This window comes from Oryzias latipes, chromosome 24 (assembly GCF_002234675.1).
Source record: "Oryzias latipes chromosome 24, ASM223467v1".
Classification (NCBI taxonomy): Eukaryota; Metazoa; Chordata; class Actinopteri; order Beloniformes; family Adrianichthyidae; genus Oryzias; species Oryzias latipes.
This window is the reverse complement of record NC_019882.2, coordinates 20,358,671-20,379,140: the sequence shown is the minus strand read 5'-3', so window position 1 is coordinate 20,379,140 and position 20,470 is coordinate 20,358,671. Positions and strand designations below refer to the sequence as shown.

Sequence of the window (20,470 nt, the reverse complement as noted above, 5' to 3'; positions counted from 1 at the left end):
AATCTTGTTAAAGTTTGGTTCCTAAGCGTCTGGATGGTGGAAGCTTTCCATGAAGGATCAGGTGTTTTGTTGAGTTCTGGCGTTCTCTCACGTCTGCCCCAGAGACCAATGTCTGCAGAGCTCAGACGTTCTGGTTCTGCTTGTGTTCCAGGAGAGCCAAGCAGCTTGCATGTGGCACCGGTACCAGAACCTGACGGCGGCTCTGTCGCAGCAGCTGTGCGAGCAACTCCGCCTCATCCTGGAACCGACGCAGGCCGCCAAGCTGCGGTGAGTGCAGAAGGCCGCGCCCGTTTGTTCCTTCGGGGGTTCGAGCACCAATGTGACGCGTGTGGTGCTGTCCGCTCCACAGGGGAGACTACCGCACAGGCAAGCGTCTGAACATGAGGAAGGTCATCCCTTACATCGCCAGCCAGTTCCGCAAGGACAAGATCTGGCTGAGGAGGACCAAACCCAGCAAGAGGGAGTACCAGATCTGCCTGGCTGTGGACGACTCGTCCAGCATGGTGGACAACCACTCCAAACAGGTGAGAGCCTGCAGACCTCCTCCAGAACCGTCCATGAAACTCCCGAGATGATTCAAAGTGTTGCTGTGTTCCAGCTGGCCTTCGAGTCGCTGTCGGTCATCGTCAACGCTCTGACGCTGCTGGAGGTCGGACAGGTTTCCGTGTGCAGGTGACAACAGCACACGCCTCACTTTAGACATGGAGAGCAGACACTGGCATTTTCCCCCAAATAATCAGAAATGTCTTCATTCTGTCCTGCAGCGGTACTGGACCGCAAGGACCCGCTTATTTTGGCAATTCAGCTTTTCTTACTACATCTTTGAACGGACATTTCTCCCCCCACATATTCACAAAGTCACCAAAATGTGGATGCACCCGCTGAAAATGGATTTTGGACTTAGGGATTCACACTTAAACACACACACACCTGCAATAGATAAAAAAAAAAACAACATAGCAGGAGAAAACGTCAAAGTGAGTAAGGCCAAAATCTCATATGATGCTCAAAAATAGTTTTGAAATCATTATGGGATGGCCACAGGACCTATGGCCTGCTTTTGATTTTCCCCACGATACGGGAAATGAAATCTTTGTTTGAGTGATCTTCACAAATTCCCACACACATGCTGCCAGCTTAAGTCTACAACCACAACCAAAGCTTCGTTGACCTTTGACCTCGAGAGGAGGCCGACTTCTCAATTTTTCCACCAAAAAAATAAATAAAAAAATCCCCTTCAGTGCCAGCCACAAATTTAAACTCCTTCTAGGGGTTTTGGTCCATCACCTTCTAACTCCGCGAGCATCACTGCTCATAGCTTTAATTTACGAAATGATTTCTTTGGTGAAGTTCATATTTAACTGAAGAGAAATGTAAATGTGTCTTTGGTGAGACTAAGATTTAGAAAGATACTCTTAAATCCTTCAAGAGACAAGAAAACTTTGACTCCTCCTCCTTTTTTCTTTTTCTTAAAAAGACATTTTAATTGTCCTCACCTTAAACAACCAAACTGAAAAAACTGATCAGAAGAAACGCTTCCTAAAGTTTAAGAGCAAATATCAACATGAATTACATTGGGAAGCACGACGGTGGGAGTATTATGCAGCTTCAGATGCAGGAATATTGCTGACATTTGAGGAATGAACACCGATGTCCTGCAGTCAGGGTTTAGCTGAACTTCTATGACTAAAAATGAGGAGCGTGGTGACATCATAGACACATTCTGTTTGTGTTTTCCAGCTTTGGCGAGCAGATGCAGCTGCTGCATCCCTTCCAGCAGCAGTTCAACGACGAATCAGGAGCTCGCATCCTCCGGCTCTGTCAGTTCCAGCAGAAGAAGACCAGAATCGCACAGGTGGGAAGCAGCTTCGGCGTTTCCACACGGGGATCATGATAGTTTCCTCTTTGATGCAGAAGTTCTTCTAACCTCTGTCCACATCCCTGTTCTGCAGTTCTTGGAGACGTCCACCAAAATGTTCCTCTCAGCCCGTCAGCAGATTCCTGGATCTTCCAGCTCAGGTAAAACGTCCTCAACCTGCTTCTTCCAACTCCATAACATTTCAACTGCTTCACTGTCTTAGCCCAAAGGAAATGATCAAAAGATGTTTAAAAGGGGGAAGAAATCTCTGTATGCCAGGCACAGTTCCACACTCTGAATGTTGGTTTGTGACCCTGATGTTCCTCCTCAGAGACGGCTCAGCTGCTGCTCATCGTGTCTGACGGCAGAGGCCTCTTCCTGGAGGGGAAGGAGCGCGTGACGGCGGCGGTGCGAGCTGCACGCAACGCCAACATCTTTGTGATCTTTGTGGTTCTGGACGACCCCAACTCACGGGTAAGAGGCGTCGACGCAGAGTCCCCTGTCTGGACCGGAACCTCCTGCTAAACTCCAGCTCTGTGCTGCAGGACTCCATCCTGGACATCAAGGTTCCCATCTTCAAAGGTCCAGGAGAACTTCCGGAGATCCGCTCCTACATGGACGAGTTCCCTTTCCCGTTCTACGTCATCCTGCGGGACGTCAACGCGCTGCCGGAGACTCTGAGCGACGCGCTCAGGCAGTGGTTCGAGCTGGTGACGGCGGCAGATCCATGACCGCCGTTCACGCTCTGGTGGAGAAGAACAGCTGCAGAGGATTTTCCTGATCTGCTGTCCTGCAGGTCTGAGCTCCATGGAGCTCCATGCGTTCACCTGTGATGGAAGTGACCCCCATACCTGAAGCTCAAACTTATCTCAAGCACTTTGGAGCAGCCGTGGTGTCTGTCAAGGAAGCATCTCAGTGAGCTTTAAAGCAGAACCAGAGCCTGATCAAATCACACTTTCACAATAAAAGAAGGCATGTAGTGCTGGAAAAGAATGAGAACATTCAGCTGATCCAAAAAATGTGAACTCAGTCATTGACTTGAAGCTTTGAACTTCTGATCAGAGAAAAAGGGATGAATCAGGAGTTCTGCAGATGTTTTAATTCAAAAGTCACACTGAAGAAGAAGCCATGAACTTTTATTTTCAGTCCTTGTTGTGCAGGTGTTTTTACCTTTAAGACAAAAAGGTGAAAAGGAGCGTGTGATTTGCTGAGCTGTTGTCTACAATTAAAGTCGATGACAAAATGTGTTTCTGAAATACATACCTTTTTTCGGACTTGAAATAAACAAAGTTTATACACATTGTAAAAAAAAAAGCTCCAAATCATTTATTAGACTTTAATTCAGAAAAGTTTTTTTGAGCAGATTAATAAGAAAACTTAATTAAGCAGCCCATTCATGGACATGGAGCTTATTTATTAATGTACATTAAAACAGATATTGCATAAAAGCAGCAGGTATCTACTCACATTTAGCTGTCTTTTCAAAATAAAAGACATCGATACATTTATCTTGGAAATGATATATTTCAATATTTTCAATTTAAAAAAACTGTTGGACTTAGTTTCTGCAGAGCGACAAGAGTTCATTAGAAATTTGTCTTTTAGTTGTGGGCGGGACTTCAGGCAAACTGTTCCCTCAGTCACCCAAAGCTGAGAGCTCTGCGTTTACACCGTCCCCCACTTGATTACAGCACCCCCCCCCCCCCCCCCACACCTCCAACCCAACATTACTGGTGCAACAAAAATGGCGATCAGTAGTGGAGCCATCCAGCTGTCTGGACGATGTAAAACAAAAGCGTACATGGAAGTAAATGCATCAGAATGGAGCAGAGCTGGGAGACTGTTTTCTACATCTCAAATACAATCTTTTTCCAACTGCGTTTTTTCACATGTTGTCGATTCACAATCATTTAAATAAAGAAAAACTCGTAAATTAAATGTTCTTTTCTTTATAAATGTCCTCTATCCTCTGAAAAATGGCACAAGAACATGTTAAAATCTCCAAAAACACGATTTTCAGAGGAGTGGGTCTTTAACACAGGTTTTCCGGTCCTCCCGGCCGCCAGAGGGAGACATACGCTCATCCAGCGGGGTTCACCAACACTCCCGGCGCCCTCATGAAAACAGCTGTTGTGGTTCTGTTGGGCATGTCCGCCTCAAGGTTACCGCCGGCTGCGCTTTCTCTAAAGCAGGTAAACGCTGTGAGTGGACCGGGGGTCTCTGTCGGTACCGCCGCCGGCTCTAACCGTTGGTTTCTGTGTCAGTTCCTGCAGAGGCAGAAGGTCCTGCAGATCTACCGGACCTTGCTGAGGACAATCCGACAGGTGCCGGACGAGGCAGACAGGAGGTACCTGAGGGACTGGGCCCGGGGGGAGTTCAGGAGGAACAAAGAGGCCACGAACCAGGTGAGCCGAACCGGTTCTTAACTCCTCTTCGGTCAGACGTCCCCAATCAGAGACTGGATTTTAACTCCAATGGGATCTATTTTTTATCTCCAGAACTTACGTTGTTTCTTTTTCAGTCCGTTTATTTTTTTTACGTAAGTTGGTTTCAATGCAGCTGCAGTTCACCGCTGTTAAAAAAAATGTAGTTCAACCCCTGACCAGCAGGTGGCGGTAAATCCACTCACTGCTCTATATTTAAAATTTGAATTGGATAAATTCCTACAAAACTAAAAATCTGCATTGATTCCGTTTTTTTAGTTCAGGATTTGGTTGTATCCAGTACATTTGTATTAGAATTTTGTCTTTCCCTTTTCTTGTTTTGAATATTTTAGAATATATGATCTCTAAACTTTTTTTTAAGCAGAAACTGATTTATTTTATAAACAAATGAGAATAAAAGGAAATGAAAAGGTTTTCATTTAAGATCCAAAAATTTTGAGATTAAAGTAAAGGCAATGCAGTCTCAACTCTACTTGGAATGTTTTAATCCTGGCATCAGCAGCCGCAGCTTTAAATAGCAGATTTGTAAAAAAAAAAGTTTATAAATAAAGTATGAATGCAAAGGAAACCATCCCAGGCGTGACCTCTGACCCTCAACCCTGTGAGTTCAGTTTTAGGGGAAACGTGATGACCAGAAGTACCCATCTTTATTAGGCCAGTTACCAAACAGTTACGTCTACAAATATTCAACTTAAAGGTGGAAACGGGAAAAACTGACGCTGGTCATTCAAAGAGATTTAGAATTAAAATGAGGCTTCGGTCACCTGTTTGCTGTTAACTGAAGTCTCATTTAGGATAAAACTTTTCTAGAAGTCATGAACTCGTTCACCTCAAACGCACCAGAAACCAAACAAGAGCTAAAAGTGATAGATTCTCTTCTCCGTCACTCAGGACGCGATCCGCATGATGGTCACTCAGGCCCGGAACCATCTGGAGGAGCTGCAGAAATCCTTGGCGTTGGCTCGGAGTTGACTTCTGAGGAACGTTCTGGACGTGTGAGGAGACCTGAGAGGGTCAGAGTGGGACTGTTTGAACACAGAACCTCCCTGGAGGGCGATGAGGGCCTGAAGGCTTCATCGTTTGGACTGTGGACAGAACTCCTCTCTAAAACCACAGACGGTGTGGAGACGATTCTTTAATACAAAACCTGCTTCCTGGGAGAGGAAGAGTGCATCAAGATCCAAAACAAACGGGTTCTAAAAGCGTAATGCATGTCTGTGATGAAGAACCGCTCAGCGCTGCAGCAGATACGATGGGATGCTCCTTCAGGTTCATCTTCAGCTCAGATCATCAGCTCTCTCTGCTGCAGGAGAGTCGGTGAAGAACTTGGACAAAACAGTTTCGTTTCCCTGTAATCTGTAGTTTGACTCAAAATGATATGAAAAAGATTCCAAACAATAAAATTCCTTCAAAAGGGAAAACGAAATTTGATGATTTCGATTTACGAAACAAACTCAGCTTTGAAAATGGAGCTTATCTGTGGTGCTGTCAGACGGATTTTAGCTTCAAAGAGAACAGCTGGTATAGAATTTCCATCAGATCCATGGAACTGTGGCTCAGCTGTTCTCTCGGATCCAGCCAGCGGTTGTCCATTGGATCGAGGCAGCTGTAGCTCAGCTGATCCAGGTCTCTTGTCTGTGTGAGCTGTTCAAACTAGCAGCTTGATTAGCATAATCACTGTGAAAACAGCAGAAGTGGCTTCATCTGGTTGTATTTTTCTCTGCATTAAGCAGAATCTTTTTCCAGCCTGTTATAGAGTTTTGTGAACTTATCTGCTCCTCCTTAGTGAGGAGCGGCCATCAGCAGAGGGTCCTCAGACTCCTGCGTGCCGTCGAGCTTCAGAGCTGCTGTTTACTTCAGGACCTTCACATTCTCCGAAGATCTGCTGGTTCCGTCAGGAGCCGGCATGTTTCCGCTCTGAGGACTTCAGCAGCCGTCGTGGCGGTTGGTCCTCAGTGTGCGCAGCTCGTCCTCCAGAAAGGCGATCCTGTCCATCAGCGCCGCCCTGTCGGCCTGAGCTCGTCGGTCGGCGTGCTGCCGCGCCTCCTGAACCTTCCGCTCGTACCAGCGTTCCATCTGTGTGGACACGGCCTCGAAGAAGTACTGCGTGACCTCCACGGCGTGCATGTTGTCCCTTTCCTGAGCGAAAGACGCCTCCCGCGGCGCCTCTCCAAACACCTCCAGAGCCCTGACCCCCCCTGCCCCCCTGGGCTTAGTCTTTCCCTGCGAGTGTTTGCGGTGGTGCTTCTGGCGGCCACAGCGGCGCTCCGCAATGGGAGACGCCTCCTCTGCTGCTTCCAGGTCCTGGGTCTTTCTGTGGGCGACGGCTGCTCGCTCCTTTGGACGAACCACCGGGATTGAGGAGGCGGGGCTTTTGGCTGGCTCTGCCTTGTGAAGCATTTCACCATCTGAAAGGAAGAGGTCAGTCAAGCTGTGCTGTGATTGGTTCAGACCTGCAGCGCTCTGATCACCTGGAGAGCTCTCTGCATGAAGAACAAAGTAGTGGTCGGAGGCTCCGCCCTCCGCCGTGCCCGCCTCTCCTTCACTGGGCTTCGAGCCAGCGCGTTCGCTCCTGTCCACCTCATTCAGACCCTCGGAGACCGACAGACAGCGCCGCAGCGTGGTGGCGCCGGGTTCTCCACTGAGCCGGACCTCCAGGTTCTGCAGTTTGGACAGACACCAACTCTTCAGCTCGCTGACCAGAGATGCCTGCGCAGAGGACACGACAGCATAAGCACGCCGCTGCGCTCCGGCCGCTGCGCTCCGGCCGCTGCGCTCCGGCCGCTGCGCCGCCACCGCATGCCTCACCGCATGCCTCACCGCATGCCTCACCGCATGCCTCACCTGTCTGCTCTGGGCCTCCAGTCGCTCCTGCTGCGTCCACTGCTCCATCCTCTGCAGACATGTGCTCCTCTCTGCAGAAACTCGCTCCAGGGTCAGCTTATCTAGAGCCCCCATCTGTGGGGGATCAGACGGGTCAACAGCTGTCCTTCAAACAGGTGAGGTCTGACCTCTAAACCACCTCTGCTCTGATCTCCGCTGATGGAGACCAGAGCAGGACTTTTCCAGGAGGAAGATTTAGCTCCTGTGAAATTCACAGTTTGGGTGAACTTCAGGTTGAGAACAATCATCTTATTAGCTTCTTTTTTGACACTCTCATTAAAAGCAGGAAAAAAGGTTTCGCATTTGCATAAATTTATGTTTTATGCCCATTTAAAAAAAAACGGTAACAAAAGGTTAACTGTGATTTCTTTTTATTTTATATCTAAAATGGATTTTTCTTTTTTATACAACAACTTCATAGCATTTTATAATTCATACTTGTTAAAGCTAGTCAACAAATCATTAATAAACTGATAAGTTACACATGAATGTTAAATAACAGTTAAGTTTAAAGATGGCCACTAGACGCCTAACCAGTCAGCGAGGTCTACATTTTCTGGGAGGCAGTGCAGCAGCATCACCTGATGTTTGTTCTTGCGGTCCATCTGGCCCATCTTGCTGTTCACCAGGTCCTGGACGGTGTGGATCTCGCTCTTCATCTCCTCCTTGGTGGCCTCCAGCTGGTTTTCCAGTTTGCTGATGAGCGGCTCACAGCGGCAGCCGTTCAGCGGCGCCTGCAGCAACAGCGGACTGAGCACTGCTGGTTTTGCTCTGAAGGCCTGACGGCTGACGGGTTCCCACCTGCATGATCTTCCCGTCCTTTCCTCGGTACAGGGTGTACAGCTGATAGGCTTTGAAGCTGTGAGGGGGGGCGGGCCCGTGGGGGAAGGCCCCTTGCAGATTAGCCGTCTTCCTGCGACCGACTTCGCTGGGCTTCGTCTCTCGGCGGCGAAGAGGTTCTGACAAAGACGGCTGCAACAAAAGTCATGTGTTATCATACTGAGGAAGACCAGAGCTCTTCTTCCTCATCCTCCCTCTGCACGGTTTACCTTCTGCTTCCTACTCCGGCTCCTCCGGGGGGGGGATTCGGCTGCGTCGATGTTTCTGCAGGGGTCGCGCTCGCTGCTCTGCGTATCCTCTGCAGCAGATGCACTGTCCTGCAGAAAACCGGGAAGACGACACCTCAGGCTCCTGAATTATTTAAAAATTACATCTTTCACTCATTTGGCATCAAACATTTAAGGTCAAAAGGACAAAAACATAAAACTGAGTATCATCGGCATAAAAACTGACCTACGAGAAAACAGAACAATTAAAGAACAGGTTAAACTACATGAAATTATTATCCAAAAATTGTAATAATTGTTTAGACAAACAGCAACTCAACCTCCTTTTGACCCAAAAACAGGCAAACCAGACAGTTTCATTTCAATAAAAAATTAAACAGCTCTGCGCTGAACTGAAACCGCTTTTCTTTCTTCCTTCTCTGGTGTTTTTGTTTAAATGCTTTTATTTACACAAGGTCAACAACTTTACACCAACCTGGGAGGAAGGAAGAAATGTGGCAGTTCCTCAAATGACCAGCAGAGACTGCTTTCAGTCTAATGTAAAAATAATTTCAAATCTGGAATTATTTTTTTATTCAAGACAACTGTGGAATTATGCTTCCGTAGCTCAGAGTTAGAGATTAGGGGTGTGTTTGTTTGATTGGCAGGTGGGAGTACTAACAGACTCAAAACCTACCGTTAACTCCACCCATTTTTGAAACATTGTTGAGGTGGGCAGAGCAAATTTTGGTCATGTCCCACTTGATGCTTGAACTTTGAATGCTGATCAGAATTTTTAGATTGATTCAGTATAAATTTCTGCTTAAAAGTAAAAACAAGCAAAGTCTGTTTTGTTTTGTTTGACTGTAAATTAAAAGAATAGACCAAATCAGAATAAATTAACAAAGTTCCTAAAAGAAATCCTGGAATCAATTTATAAACCAAAATGGACTCAACTTTTTATTCATCATAGTCATCATGTTGATCTTGTAGGATGAAATCCTGACAGATTCATACCAGAAAGAAGTGCATGGAGATGCAGAATGATGTAATATTACGCAGACTGCCTCTGACAGCATAAAGATTCGGCACAACAAATCAGAGATTTCCAAATATGGTTCATGGGTGCACAACAAGCTCTTTGATTCTTCAGTCCAGAGTTTTTGGATAAGCTGCTGAGATGAGCCTCTTTGTCCTTTAATGCATTCTGTGGCTGCAGCTCCAAACCTTCTCTTCACGCTTAAAATGAGACTTAAAGCGATCACAGTGAAGCTGTTGTTCCGTGAGCTGCCCATCATGCAGAAGTTCATCTCCGAAATGTCTTCAATTCACATAATCAGGTCAGAGTTTCAGCTTCTAAGCCCCTTCTGAAGCTGAAACCAAGGCTAAGTTTCTTTGCAGTGTCTTTTCAAGAAAAATCTTCATTCCTCAGTGTTACGATGGTCCGTGTGTCCTTGGTTGTTGTTTTATTTCATGCTGCTTTTAAAAACAACTCGGAGCTTTTAGCTGAAATGAAAACGGTCCAACTGAAGCTGTGGAGGGTTTGATACCACAGTGAGTTCCACCTCTGCTTTGATGCAGACAGAGAAGGTTTTAGGAAAAGTTGGAACCCCTGCAGGGAAGCCTTTAGGTTTGATGAAACCATCTGTTCAGTGTTTCCTGAAAAGGTTCTTGTTGTATAACTCTGACATAAACCGTAACAGTTCACCCTTTCTGTACCACTGTGGTGAAGATGGTCCACCCCAAACCCTTCAAATGGTACAGTGTGTGTTTGTGGTATTTACCTTACAGGATAACATTTGGTCTCTGGGCACTGACTGAGCCCTCCTCTCTGATTTCAGTTTGTCCCTCCTCTTCCTCACACTCCTGCCTCGCAGAAAGCTCTGGACCCAAACACAAACAGGTGGTTCCCACGTCTTCTGTCTTCAGACCTGTTCATGCTAAAGCTCACCTCAACGGGAGTCTCACCTGTGGGGCTTTGGTCAAAAGGAGAGCCACCTCAGGGTTGTTGTGGTCTCTGGCCTGATCCAGAGCTGTCTGACCCGCCTGCACAAACAGAACCAGAACCATCCAGCTGCTGTCACATTTTGGTACAATATCGAACTTTTTTGTTTTTGTTTAAAGATGACAGGTGCAGTTATATTTTTCCGGTTACTGAGAAAAACCCTCAGAGCTTCCTGGTCTGTCAACACGCGACGTTGTAGACTGCAGGCTCTCACATTGTTGCAGACGTGGCTGTCGGCTCCGGCCTCCAGCAGCAGACGAACCGTTTTCTTATGATTCAGAGCAGCAGCAACGTGTAGAGGAGTGTCTCCAACCTGCAGGACAAATATAGACCTTTGATATTCACAAGCACTTCAGGTCTGAAACGGCACTGCTGCTGTTAAAGCTGTTCTGACATAAACCCTGATGGAGACACAACAGCTGAACAAACATAAGCCAAGGTCCTCCCATAACTCTTTCCACTTTAGAAACATTTTGTAAAGAATTTTACAATCTTTCTTCATCTTTAATTCTGTATTAAGCCTCTTAAAGACATTTCTTTCATAGTAAACTCTGTAAAAGACCTGATAGCAGTTACCTAAAGCAAGAGCTAAACATTCTTCCAGCTGATCTTTGAAATGTGTTTATGTCCCTGTTTCAGATATTACAAGCTCTTTAGCAGACACCAAATTTAAAGTAATACATTTAATGTTTGAGGGGTTTTTCAGCACATATTTTGATTTCTATGGAAATGAAGAGCTGCGCACAGACCAGGTCAAACAGATGTCTCTTTACTTTTATAGGGTAAATAATTCTAAATACAGGGGGCTGGAAAAGGCAGATGGCTAAAACCTTCGTCACAGGCACCCTTATGGGGGTTGACCCGAATGGGTGTTCGTGGTTTTGGGTCGTCATTGTCTGAAGAAGGTTGTAGAGAACAGCGGCTGCATCTTAAGAGGAGCGCAGGTGCGTTTCACAGTTCTCTTGTACGACCGCCTCAAGGGAGGTCATGAAAACGGAACACACCATTGTCATGCATGTGGTAAGTGTATTGTAAAATATCCTTAAGGCTAATGGAAGTTACACACATTTATGACGTATGGGTGAGGCTGTTGTATGGCGCCCTTATACTGCACTCCAGTCAATAGTAAGGAACGCTCACTCGGTCCTTACTGACCATGCGCAAGTGTTGCATGCATGGCATGTGCACGTGATGTGCAAGTGCCCATAGGACAGCAACACAAACTACACTCTGTCTAATTTCCCAAATCCCAACAGTCAGGCTGCATGGAATCTTTAAGTACTTTAGCGCACACTTATCACTTGAACCGCACTAATGGAGTCCTTGCTGTCGGCGGGATTTGAGGGGATTTAAAATTTGTAACACACCCCTGCGTCTCTTCTGCTTCACCCTCACCTACCCTTCCATGTTTTATAGTTGTTCACTATGATCTGTCACTCCCAGCATGCCCGTAGTAAAAATGTGCATGGACATTTTCAATCTACGGGTTCTCAAAGCAGTCTTGCAACTTTAATATTTTGTGCAGACAGCCTAAATTTAGCCTTAAGGGCAGTTGTGACCAAGACATAAAAGAACCAAGACTTCTCACAAGTCAACTTCAAATATTCTACGAACAATCTGAAAATGTTTAGCATGAACGAGAACAACATTTTACTCTGCAACATATAAACTGTTAATGAATCAAAAATGTTACTGGGGCCTTAGAGACATCTATAAGGAAGGAGACTCACCAGGTTCTTCTCCGACACAGAGCAGAAGGCTCCAAGTAAGATGCGAATCATGGCCACATGGTTGTACCGAGCGGCCACATGCAGACATGTGTCTCCTGCCTGCAAAAACATCCATATGCAGTTTGAATGAAAGACCTGAGACGATCCAATCCAGAAGAGCTCTTCATTATTTCCAGACTTTAGTGACTGGATCATCAAAAAATATCTTAGTAGGAGTTGGAGTTAACCAGAGCTAAAGATGAGGAACTCATGGCTCTGTAAAACCAGCAGCAGACGCTGTCAGACCTGTTAGAGAAGAGCTGATGACAGTCAAGACATCTGACAATCACAGAGATATTTCTGAAGCTTTGAAACTCCACAAAACCACCATGGAAACCATCACCTACAAATGGAAAAATGCTAAACCAGCAGAGAACCAGGAATGATCGGAAGAGCCGGAAACCAAATGGTTCCAACAGCAACATCATGAAATACATGGAAGGAAGAGCCTTGATGGTAGTAAGTCAGAGTTTATTATGCAGCAGTCAGAAGGACAGCAACACAAAACTGGGATATCCTCAAAGACTTTTGGATGAATGCAAAAGACTGATGCAAAATGAAGAACTTTCTGGAATCTTGGAGTTTATTTGCATCCAGATTCAAACAAACTGCACAAAAAGATTGCTGAGATGTTCTGAGAGCATGGTGTGGACCTCATCCAGCTTCCATCAGACAGTTGGAACTTTGCGTGCTGTGTCTGTATCCATGCTGTAAAGGTCATCCCAGCTGGAGGAAAAACCAGAAACCTGCAAGGGACTTACTGTATTCTTGCTGTCAGGCCTGCAGCCTCCAAGAAGCAGAACCTTGGAGCTCTGAGCATGACCGTTCTGACATGCGAGGTGGAGAGCCGTGTTCCCTGCCTGGAAGCAAGAAAAGGGAAAAATCATCATAAGATCATCGTAAGATCATGTCACTGGTCCATAGAAACATCTGATAGTCAGTGACATCAAAGTGATGTCCAGGTGTAGGAGCACCTTGTTCTTGGCGTGAACGTTGGCCCCAGCCTTCACCAGCAGCTTCACAGACTGACTGAAGCCATGCCAGGCCACTTCATGCAGAGCCGTGTTTCCATCCTGACAACATGAAACAGTCGCTGCAGACTCATGCACTGACTTCAAACATTTAAAACTTTTTCAAACTCTACATTTTTACTCAGGAATTCAAAAAGACAGCCCTCGAAGCAGCTGAGCTATATGTTCTATGCGTCAAAAAAGGATCTGTCTGTCACAGATTCTACAAATTGTTCCACTTAATTGATTTGTTACTTTTTTATTAACTGTTTTTAGACTACTCTATTTTAACTTTCAGAGTCTTATTGTATTTTGTATTATTGTCATTCTTATTGTTGATTTGATCTCTTTTTGGTGTTTGTTGGTAAACCTGTAACTCACCCTGGGACTACAGTTAAAAACTAGCTTTGTAGCCAACACTGGCACATTTACAAAAATGTTCATGAATGTGAACTGTCTCCGTTCAAATAAATGTTAAATAAAATTAAATAAATATGACGTGAAAAGTTGATTTTGGTCTGTTATGTTCATCATTGAAACATTTTAATTATTTAAAAAAAATAGTCCCAAGAAATCACATTGTTTTATTTTATATATATATTAGTATAATTGAGCAGTAAAGTATTTGATCAATAACAACATTTTCTCAAAATTTCAATGACGGAGGTCAAGGGTTTTCTGTAGGTCTTCTGCAGGTTTATTCATGTTGTTGCTGTTACTTTGGTCCATTCTTCCATGTAGACCTTCTCAAGAGCAGTCATGTTTTGGGGATGTTGCAGGAAAAAACAGACTTTCAAATCCTGCCATAGATTCACTTTTGGATTAAGGTCCAGAAACTGTCTGCAACACTCCAGAACCTTGACATGATTTTTACATAGCCACTCCTTCGTTTCCCAGGTCATGTGTTTGGGATCATCGTCATTCTGGAAGATCCAGACAAGTTTCATCCTCAATGTTCTCACTGATGGTAGGAGGTTCTTACCTCAAATTTCGCCATTCATGGATCCATTCATCCTCTCCTCCATGTTTTGGGCTGCTTGTAGAAAGCAGTCCAAAACATGATGTTTCCACCACCATGCTTCACAGTGGGTATGGTATTCTTAGGATGTGGTCCATTCTTTGTCCTCCAAGCACGGCAATTGGCATTTACACCAAAGGGTTCGATTTTGGTTTCATCTGAGCACATGGCCTTTTCCTAATCCTACTCTGGATCATCCAGATGGTCTCGGAGAACTTTAGACGGGCCTGAACATGTTCTGGTTTAAGCAGGGGGATCCTTAGAGCTCTGCGGGATTTGAATCCATGATGTTGCTGTATGTTACCATAGAAACCACTGTTGCTAAGAAAACAAAGATTGTTGGTAACCTTTATAACTATAGCAACTTGTTATAGCAACCTTTGTTTCTATGGTAACAAAGGTAACTATGGCTCTCTTGTATATGTGAACACACTACGTCACAGCTTTCTTCAAGTCACTGATCAGTTTCCTGTGCAGTTCTGGGCTGTTTCCGCACTATTCTCTAGAACATTTGTTCCATCAGGTGAGATGTTGCATGAAGCCCCAAGTGGAGGGAGATTGTTTTAATTGCACAGTTCATCTATTCTCCTCTAGCTACTGGTTCCTTTCAGGTCTACAATCTTGTCCCTGGTGTCCCTTGACAGCTCCTTGGTCCTGGTCATGGTGGAAAGGTTGTAATCTGACTGTTTAAGGGTGAGGACATGTGTCGTTTATACAGATAACTAGTTCAAACAGGTGACATTAGTACAGGTAACCAGTGGAGGATAGAAGAGCTTCTTAAGAAGTGATGGGGCTGTCAGGAACAGAATTCTTGCTTGTTTGTAGATACTTATTTTCAGCAACATGATACAAATAAAATAGTGTAAAACTCAAACCATGTGATTTCCTAGATACATTTTTGTTACATTCTTTCTCTCACAGTTGAATTGTTTTTATGATGACCATTACAGACCAAACTCACCTTTTTAAGCGTCAGTGACGGGCACAGACCTTTTTTTTACCCCCAACATATATAACATGAGATATTTTGTCCAATAAAACTGGCATATTGAATTTGATCAAATGTATTTTAAAAAGTCTACATAAGGTTTACATAATCAGCACTTCTGTAGCTGTTTTATCTATGGGTGTCTAACAAAATGACCAAACACATGCATGCCCACACAGCCACAGCCTTGCTTCCATGTGATTGGTCATGTGACTCCTGAGCCACAGCCATAATGAAGCTTGAATAGAATGTAGCTTCTTTTTGCCTTTTTGCCCTATCCTATGACCCCACCCTTACATTGACGTGTTCTCCCTACCATGACAAAGGTGGATGAAGGTGGAAAGATTTCATGTAATCCATGGACACCAGTGAAGATCACAAATCATTGAAGAAAAAAGGTTCAGCGGGTCTAGATGACCCAACTCCCAACGGTAAAGTGCCTAGGATAGCACAAGGGTTACAGCTCCTTCACCACTATGTTTTCCTGACCTGCGCCCCTTTTTTCGGATTAAATTTGTAAATTCAGATGCTGCACAGAGTTAGTGAGCAGCAGTGAAAAGCTAGCTTCACTTAATCCACTGTGGTGTTACTGGAAAGATTATCCAGCCCAGTCACTAATACGTACACTATTAGCCATCGTCCTTAATACACTTTAAATGTGGAACATTTCAGCACCAGAGTATAATACCATGAAGAGAATGAAGCAGATTTGTCTTTGATTCTTGGCTGATCAAAGTTAAGCAGATTAAAGCTGTCATTGTCATGTGGACTAACTAATGCTCCAGGAAACAATTTGATTTGAAAAAAGCAAGCTTAGATCTTTATCATCATTTCATTCAATACGTTTTAAACCAAATTCATCAAAAAGTTGCACCCAACCGTGCTCAGTCATTCAAGACTCTGATAAAAATCGTGTTTTCAACATGTTTTTGTAGCATTTTTCTCATGACATATATCAAGAAAATTAAGATTAAAAGGGCACTTAAGTATATTTCATTATTCAATTTGTTGTGAATCAGGAGCAGATGAAAACATGCTGTTTGAAAAAGATTGTTTGTGATGTTGCAAATATGCGGGGCCAGCAACAAGCTCCCTTTTCTGCTCCATTCTGATGCATCTACTTGTACGTCTTAATTGTCCTCGTCTGAGCGGCCATCTGGCTCAAAACTGCACAGCTGGATAGCTCCCATATCGCTCGCCTTTTTTGTTGCACCGCTAATGTTAGCTTGGGGTTGTGAGGGGCTGTAAGCTGGCAGGAGGGCATGTAAACTAAGAGATGCTGGAAAATGTGGGCAGGCTTACCACGTCCCGCCCACTACTCAGAGATGGATATCTAATAAACTCCTGCTGCTCTGCAGAAACTATGTCCTAGAAAACGACACAGGTTTTTTCAATTTAGGCTAAGATTGCATCATCATAATTAAAAGACCACTAATACAATTAGATTAAAGATGATTGGATTGGAGCTTTTACTCTTTACTGTTGTGGAAAACATGTTACTGATACATAACCACTGTCTTTGCCACAGGTCCCATGAGCATCTGCATGTGCTTGTGGGTGTGTTTTGACCCGCACCTTATCCTGCCGGTCCAGAGCACACCCTTCCTGGATGAGAGCTCCGATGACATCAGTGTTTCCCACCACAGCAGCTCGGTGCAACGCCGTCTGCTCTCCCTGCCACCGACACACAGACACACCGCCGGTTCAGAACTCCCAGTAGGAAGCAGCCATTTTTTTTTTTGTTGGCTCCTTATATAAACAACAACTGACAGAGTAGCCATAGCCATGAGGAGTTTGAGACGGAGACATTGTCCTCCTGCTGGAACAGGAGCAGATGAGATGCTGCTGCTATGTCAATGAAACAACACATTTGAACACATTTTTGATGCTAAATACAAAATAAAAGAACAAAAAGAAGCTGATGGGAATGCTGCCTCCTGTGCTGCTGTCATAAAAAAATACACAGGAAAAAGACACAAAGATGATCTTTTCTGCTTTAAAGCTGCAGTGTTTTGGCACTCATCAGGAGGTCACTTGTTTGGGTAACCTGCCACCTTATGATGAAATACTTTGTCTATAAACGTGTTTCAATCTGGAAGTCAAAAGGTCCTTACTAATGACATTAACATCACAAAAAGAGTAGAATGTTTGCTCTCAGATTAAAAGTCTCAGCCTGTATGATCACACTGCCCAACAGAAATACACTTTAGTCTGGAGATGTTCAATATGTCAGAATTTTTATGGACTAACGTCTTCATCAAGGAAAATAAAAAACAAAATGTTTTAAGGAAACGTCAATACTATCTTTTTGACTTGATCCTACTCAGTTCAGTGCAATTATTTCCACTTTGTTCTATCAAACAATGTGGTTAAAGACACCTTCTCTCAGCCCATAATAAGCTAAATAAGTCAACCCATCCAGACAGAACTTAGTTGATTTATTTCTGACTGCAGTCTTTCAGAAGGTTGTGCAAACCGTTTTCTACTGCTGTTGATTTTCTATTTTCTCTTCCCTCATCTGTGGTGTTGTCTGCCTTCTGTTATCCTTGATTTAACCTTGCTTTTTGTCCAGGGACCTTCATCCTGTCTATAGGGACTAAAGATGTAAATTAGCCTAAAAGGCTATGATATTGTAAATTTACATGTTTAAATCTTATAGTAATACATCCTGTTCCTCCAAAAGGGAAATAGCGGAAATAGAAAGTGGATGGATATATGCTGTCCCTGTCTTTAACAAATAAAACAAACAAGATGACAAAGAAATTGTACTATACTGCTGCCTCTGCATAAAAAACCTGCACAAAATCATGCACATTTCCTCCAGAACAGTGACATTCGGAGAAACATTTGTTTGCTTGAGTCTCCGTCTCACTGCTGTCTTGAAAACAAAACTAACTGCAGTTGCAACAGCTGCTCTTATGATGGCAGTGTTGTGCAAAGGAAGAACAAACTGGACAGAAAATAGTAGAAAAGGAAGAAAGAAATTAAAGTTTTCTGACAAAAACAAAAGGCAAATGTCTTCATTTACTAATACATGTCGGTTCTGGAGATATTTTGAAGACTCTGCAGATTGTGTTCTTGGTTTCCCTCGTCTTACAATCTAAAATGTCTAAAACTCATTCAGCTTTTTGTGTCTTTGTCTGGTCTTCAGAGCACATTTGTGAAAAAGACAAGTTTAAAGTTAGTCAACATGATGTTTTTTGTTTTAGTCAATTTGCATCAGTAAACCTCTAACAGGCTTAAAATGACTCAAAAGAATGAGTCTCCAGCTCTGTTCTGAAACCACAGTCATCCGACAATCAAACACTGAAAATCGGTGGAAATGTTCTCTGCATCTGAAGGCTGGAAAGCCTTTATGTTTGTGTTTGTGATGCCAGAAACAACTGCACTGAATTAAGAGATCACAACAGAAACACTGGGGTGACGCCGCCCCTCAGTTTCTGTTGCCGGCACTCAGTTGTGGAATAATATTATGCATATCAGACCTAAACAGCTTTAAAAGGCCAATATCATGCTATTCTAAAGCTTTTTAGAGTAAACTTTATCCATATATATGATAATATATTACCTTTGGCACACTAAAGAACAATTTAAAAAAAAAACCAATACAAGTTATTTTCCCAGCTCATTTCCTACCCTAGAGTAAGACGACTCGATCTCTGAGGCTCCGCCTTTTTTTTTCTTGTGGGTACCGCCCATTTCATGAAACAGACAACATCCAAACTTCTACAAAAGTGGATGTGCGTTTTATGGAGCCTTACAAAAGCATTTAGTCGATCACCGCTAGCTCCATGGAGAGAGTGCGTGTCTTAGCCTGGGGGCGGGGCTGGGAGACTCTTCCTGGAAGGGGCTGTTCCTCACTTTATGACATCACAATGTGAGGACCCACTCGTTTTAATGAATTATGAAGGGGGGGGTCCTCAGAGAGCAGGTTTTTTAGAGGAATACTCAGAAAGGCGTGAATGGATCAAAATTCTGCTTTGGGGTTTCTTTTAGCAAGGAATGAACATTATAATACACATAAAAGCTCAAAAATTGGATTTCACATGATACAGGCCCTTTAAATGTCAACTAAAGACTTACTTTTTGAAAGTAGCTTTTAATACTCAATATAGTGGCATCCAATTTTCATTTACATTTATTCTTGTCTCTCTGTTACATTTTATATTGCCTGTTTTTATTTCATTCAGGTTTTTTTTAAATTCTTTCTTAATTTACTTGATTTTAAGTTCTCTCATTTTATTGTAAGGCACTTTGGCACTCTGGTGGCATTGTAAAGTGCTAAAGAAATACAAATTCATTAATTCATTCAACCTTTCTATAGGAATTTTAATGAACTCTGAAGATTTTACTTAATCTTTCCCAAAACAAACCGTTTCCTTTTCTGGAAGGTTAGTTTGCCTCACAAACGTCTGACAGAAATGAGCTGCAGATCTGTTTGGGTGCATAAACAGGAACACATTTCTGCTGTTTTTTTGGTCAAAACTTTTTGGTTAATTTCTTCAGCAGAGAGCTGCTCTCTAAACTCTCATCATTTTCCAAGAACTCAGATTATCAGTGATTCAAGCGGATGACATGTTACTTAGATAGAATTAGAGGGCGTCTGAGGTTCGTGAGCACAGGGTGACTGCACTTTCGAAGGAAAAGGTCGAGCTTGAAGCAGATTAATAGAAGAGCAACGTTTTGCCAGCCAGATCTGCCCTGGGAGCTCTGGAAGAAAAAGCAACGTGCCACATATATCCACGAGAAAAGAGGAGAAATGGCGGGGAAATGCAAAGAAGCCAGAGAAGAACAAAGCTAAGCGCAGCAAGAGCGATGGAAGACTGACGTCTCATCAGAAAAGGAAGGATGGGGGGGTCAAAACTCCACCGGCTCAGTAGCATTAGGTTAGGCTAACCTCCTTCACTCCCTCAGATCCTCCAGGCCTTTCCCCAGCCTTTCTCCTCTGTCCTCCTTCCTCCTCCTCCTCCTGTCTTAGTCTCCAGCTTCCCAAAGTCCCAGAGGATGCGGAGCAGTTTGTTCCAGGACTCAGAGACCACAGAGACTGAACTCGACAGTGCCAGAGATCTGGGCTCTCCCTCTCTGAGAGGAAGAGGGGTTCAAATCCTGCAGGGAGACCCACAAGAGGGCAGTCCAGCGGGTCCCATTCAAGGCCACTGGAGGCCATCAGAATGCAGCGATTTACGGGACAAGAAACAATCTACAGTTTTAAAGTCATTCCAAAAAAAAGGATCTGAAAGCCAAAGGAGAGGCAGCCAGTGGTGACCAGGAATCTGGAGTGGAAACCGTGCAGCCGGAGAACAGATCCACTCACATCATCCTCGATGTCCAGGTCACAGCCAGCTTTCAGCAGGATGTGCACCACCTCCAGGTGGCCTTTGTGGGCGGCCAAGTGCAGGGGGCTTCTGCCGTACTGTGAACACCAAACACACAACACGACACAGTAACC

General features: G+C 44.0%; 3 protein-coding genes across 6 annotated transcripts in view; 2 read left to right on the top strand and 1 right to left on the bottom strand.

Annotated features, from left to right (window-relative positions):
* The window catches only part of mdn1 (midasin AAA ATPase 1), a 55,984-nt gene extending 52,879 nt beyond the window's left edge, over positions 1 to 3,105 (top strand). The window contains exons 96-102 of the mRNA XM_011492147.3: positions 152 to 267; positions 350 to 524; positions 599 to 672; positions 1,741 to 1,855; positions 1,953 to 2,019; positions 2,190 to 2,332; positions 2,404 to 3,105. Coding sequence (XP_011490449.1) covers positions 152 to 267; positions 350 to 524; positions 599 to 672; positions 1,741 to 1,855; positions 1,953 to 2,019; positions 2,190 to 2,332; positions 2,404 to 2,589 — 876 coding nt within the window. The 3' untranslated portion in view covers positions 2,590 to 3,105. The remainder of the gene's footprint in view (positions 1 to 151; positions 268 to 349; positions 525 to 598; positions 673 to 1,740; positions 1,856 to 1,952; positions 2,020 to 2,189; positions 2,333 to 2,403) is intronic.
* A 486-nt stretch (positions 3,106 to 3,591) lies between these two features.
* On the top strand, positions 3,592 to 5,723 carry lyrm2 (LYR motif containing 2). The gene is made up of 3 exons (XM_004083908.4): positions 3,592 to 4,050; positions 4,123 to 4,263; positions 5,194 to 5,723. Exons 1-3 carry the CDS (start codon positions 3,976 to 3,978, stop codon positions 5,272 to 5,274), a joined length of 297 nt encoding a protein of 98 aa, XP_004083956.1. The 5' UTR covers positions 3,592 to 3,975; the 3' UTR covers positions 5,275 to 5,723.
* Positions 5,420 to 20,470, bottom strand: part of ankrd6 (ankyrin repeat domain 6) — a 34,793-nt gene continuing 19,742 nt past the window's right edge. The window contains exons 2-16 of one of the 4 annotated variants that reach the window (XM_023952941.1): positions 20,336 to 20,434; positions 19,919 to 20,254; positions 16,597 to 16,695; positions 12,980 to 13,078; positions 12,767 to 12,865; positions 11,967 to 12,065; positions 10,451 to 10,549; positions 10,200 to 10,277; positions 10,016 to 10,114; positions 8,235 to 8,342; positions 7,987 to 8,157; positions 7,767 to 7,919; positions 7,147 to 7,260; positions 6,774 to 6,963; positions 5,420 to 6,710 (exon numbers count right to left, since the gene is read on the bottom strand). In XM_023952941.1, the coding sequence (XP_023808709.1) occupies positions 6,229 to 6,710; positions 6,774 to 6,963; positions 7,147 to 7,260; positions 7,767 to 7,919; positions 7,987 to 8,157; positions 8,235 to 8,342; positions 10,016 to 10,114; positions 10,200 to 10,277; positions 10,451 to 10,549; positions 11,967 to 12,065; positions 12,767 to 12,865; positions 12,980 to 13,078; positions 16,597 to 16,695; positions 19,919 to 20,188 (2,160 nt within the window). In that variant the 5' untranslated portion in view covers positions 20,189 to 20,254; positions 20,336 to 20,434 and the 3' untranslated portion in view covers positions 5,420 to 6,228. Of the gene's footprint in view, positions 6,711 to 6,773; positions 7,012 to 7,146; positions 7,261 to 7,766; positions 7,920 to 7,986; positions 8,158 to 8,234; positions 8,343 to 10,015; positions 10,115 to 10,199; positions 10,278 to 10,450; positions 10,550 to 11,966; positions 12,066 to 12,766; positions 12,866 to 12,979; positions 13,079 to 16,596; positions 16,696 to 19,918; positions 20,255 to 20,335; positions 20,435 to 20,470 lie in introns of all 4 variants that reach the window. The other 3 variants (XM_023952939.1, XM_023952940.1, XM_023952942.1) reach the window with 3 other exon arrangements.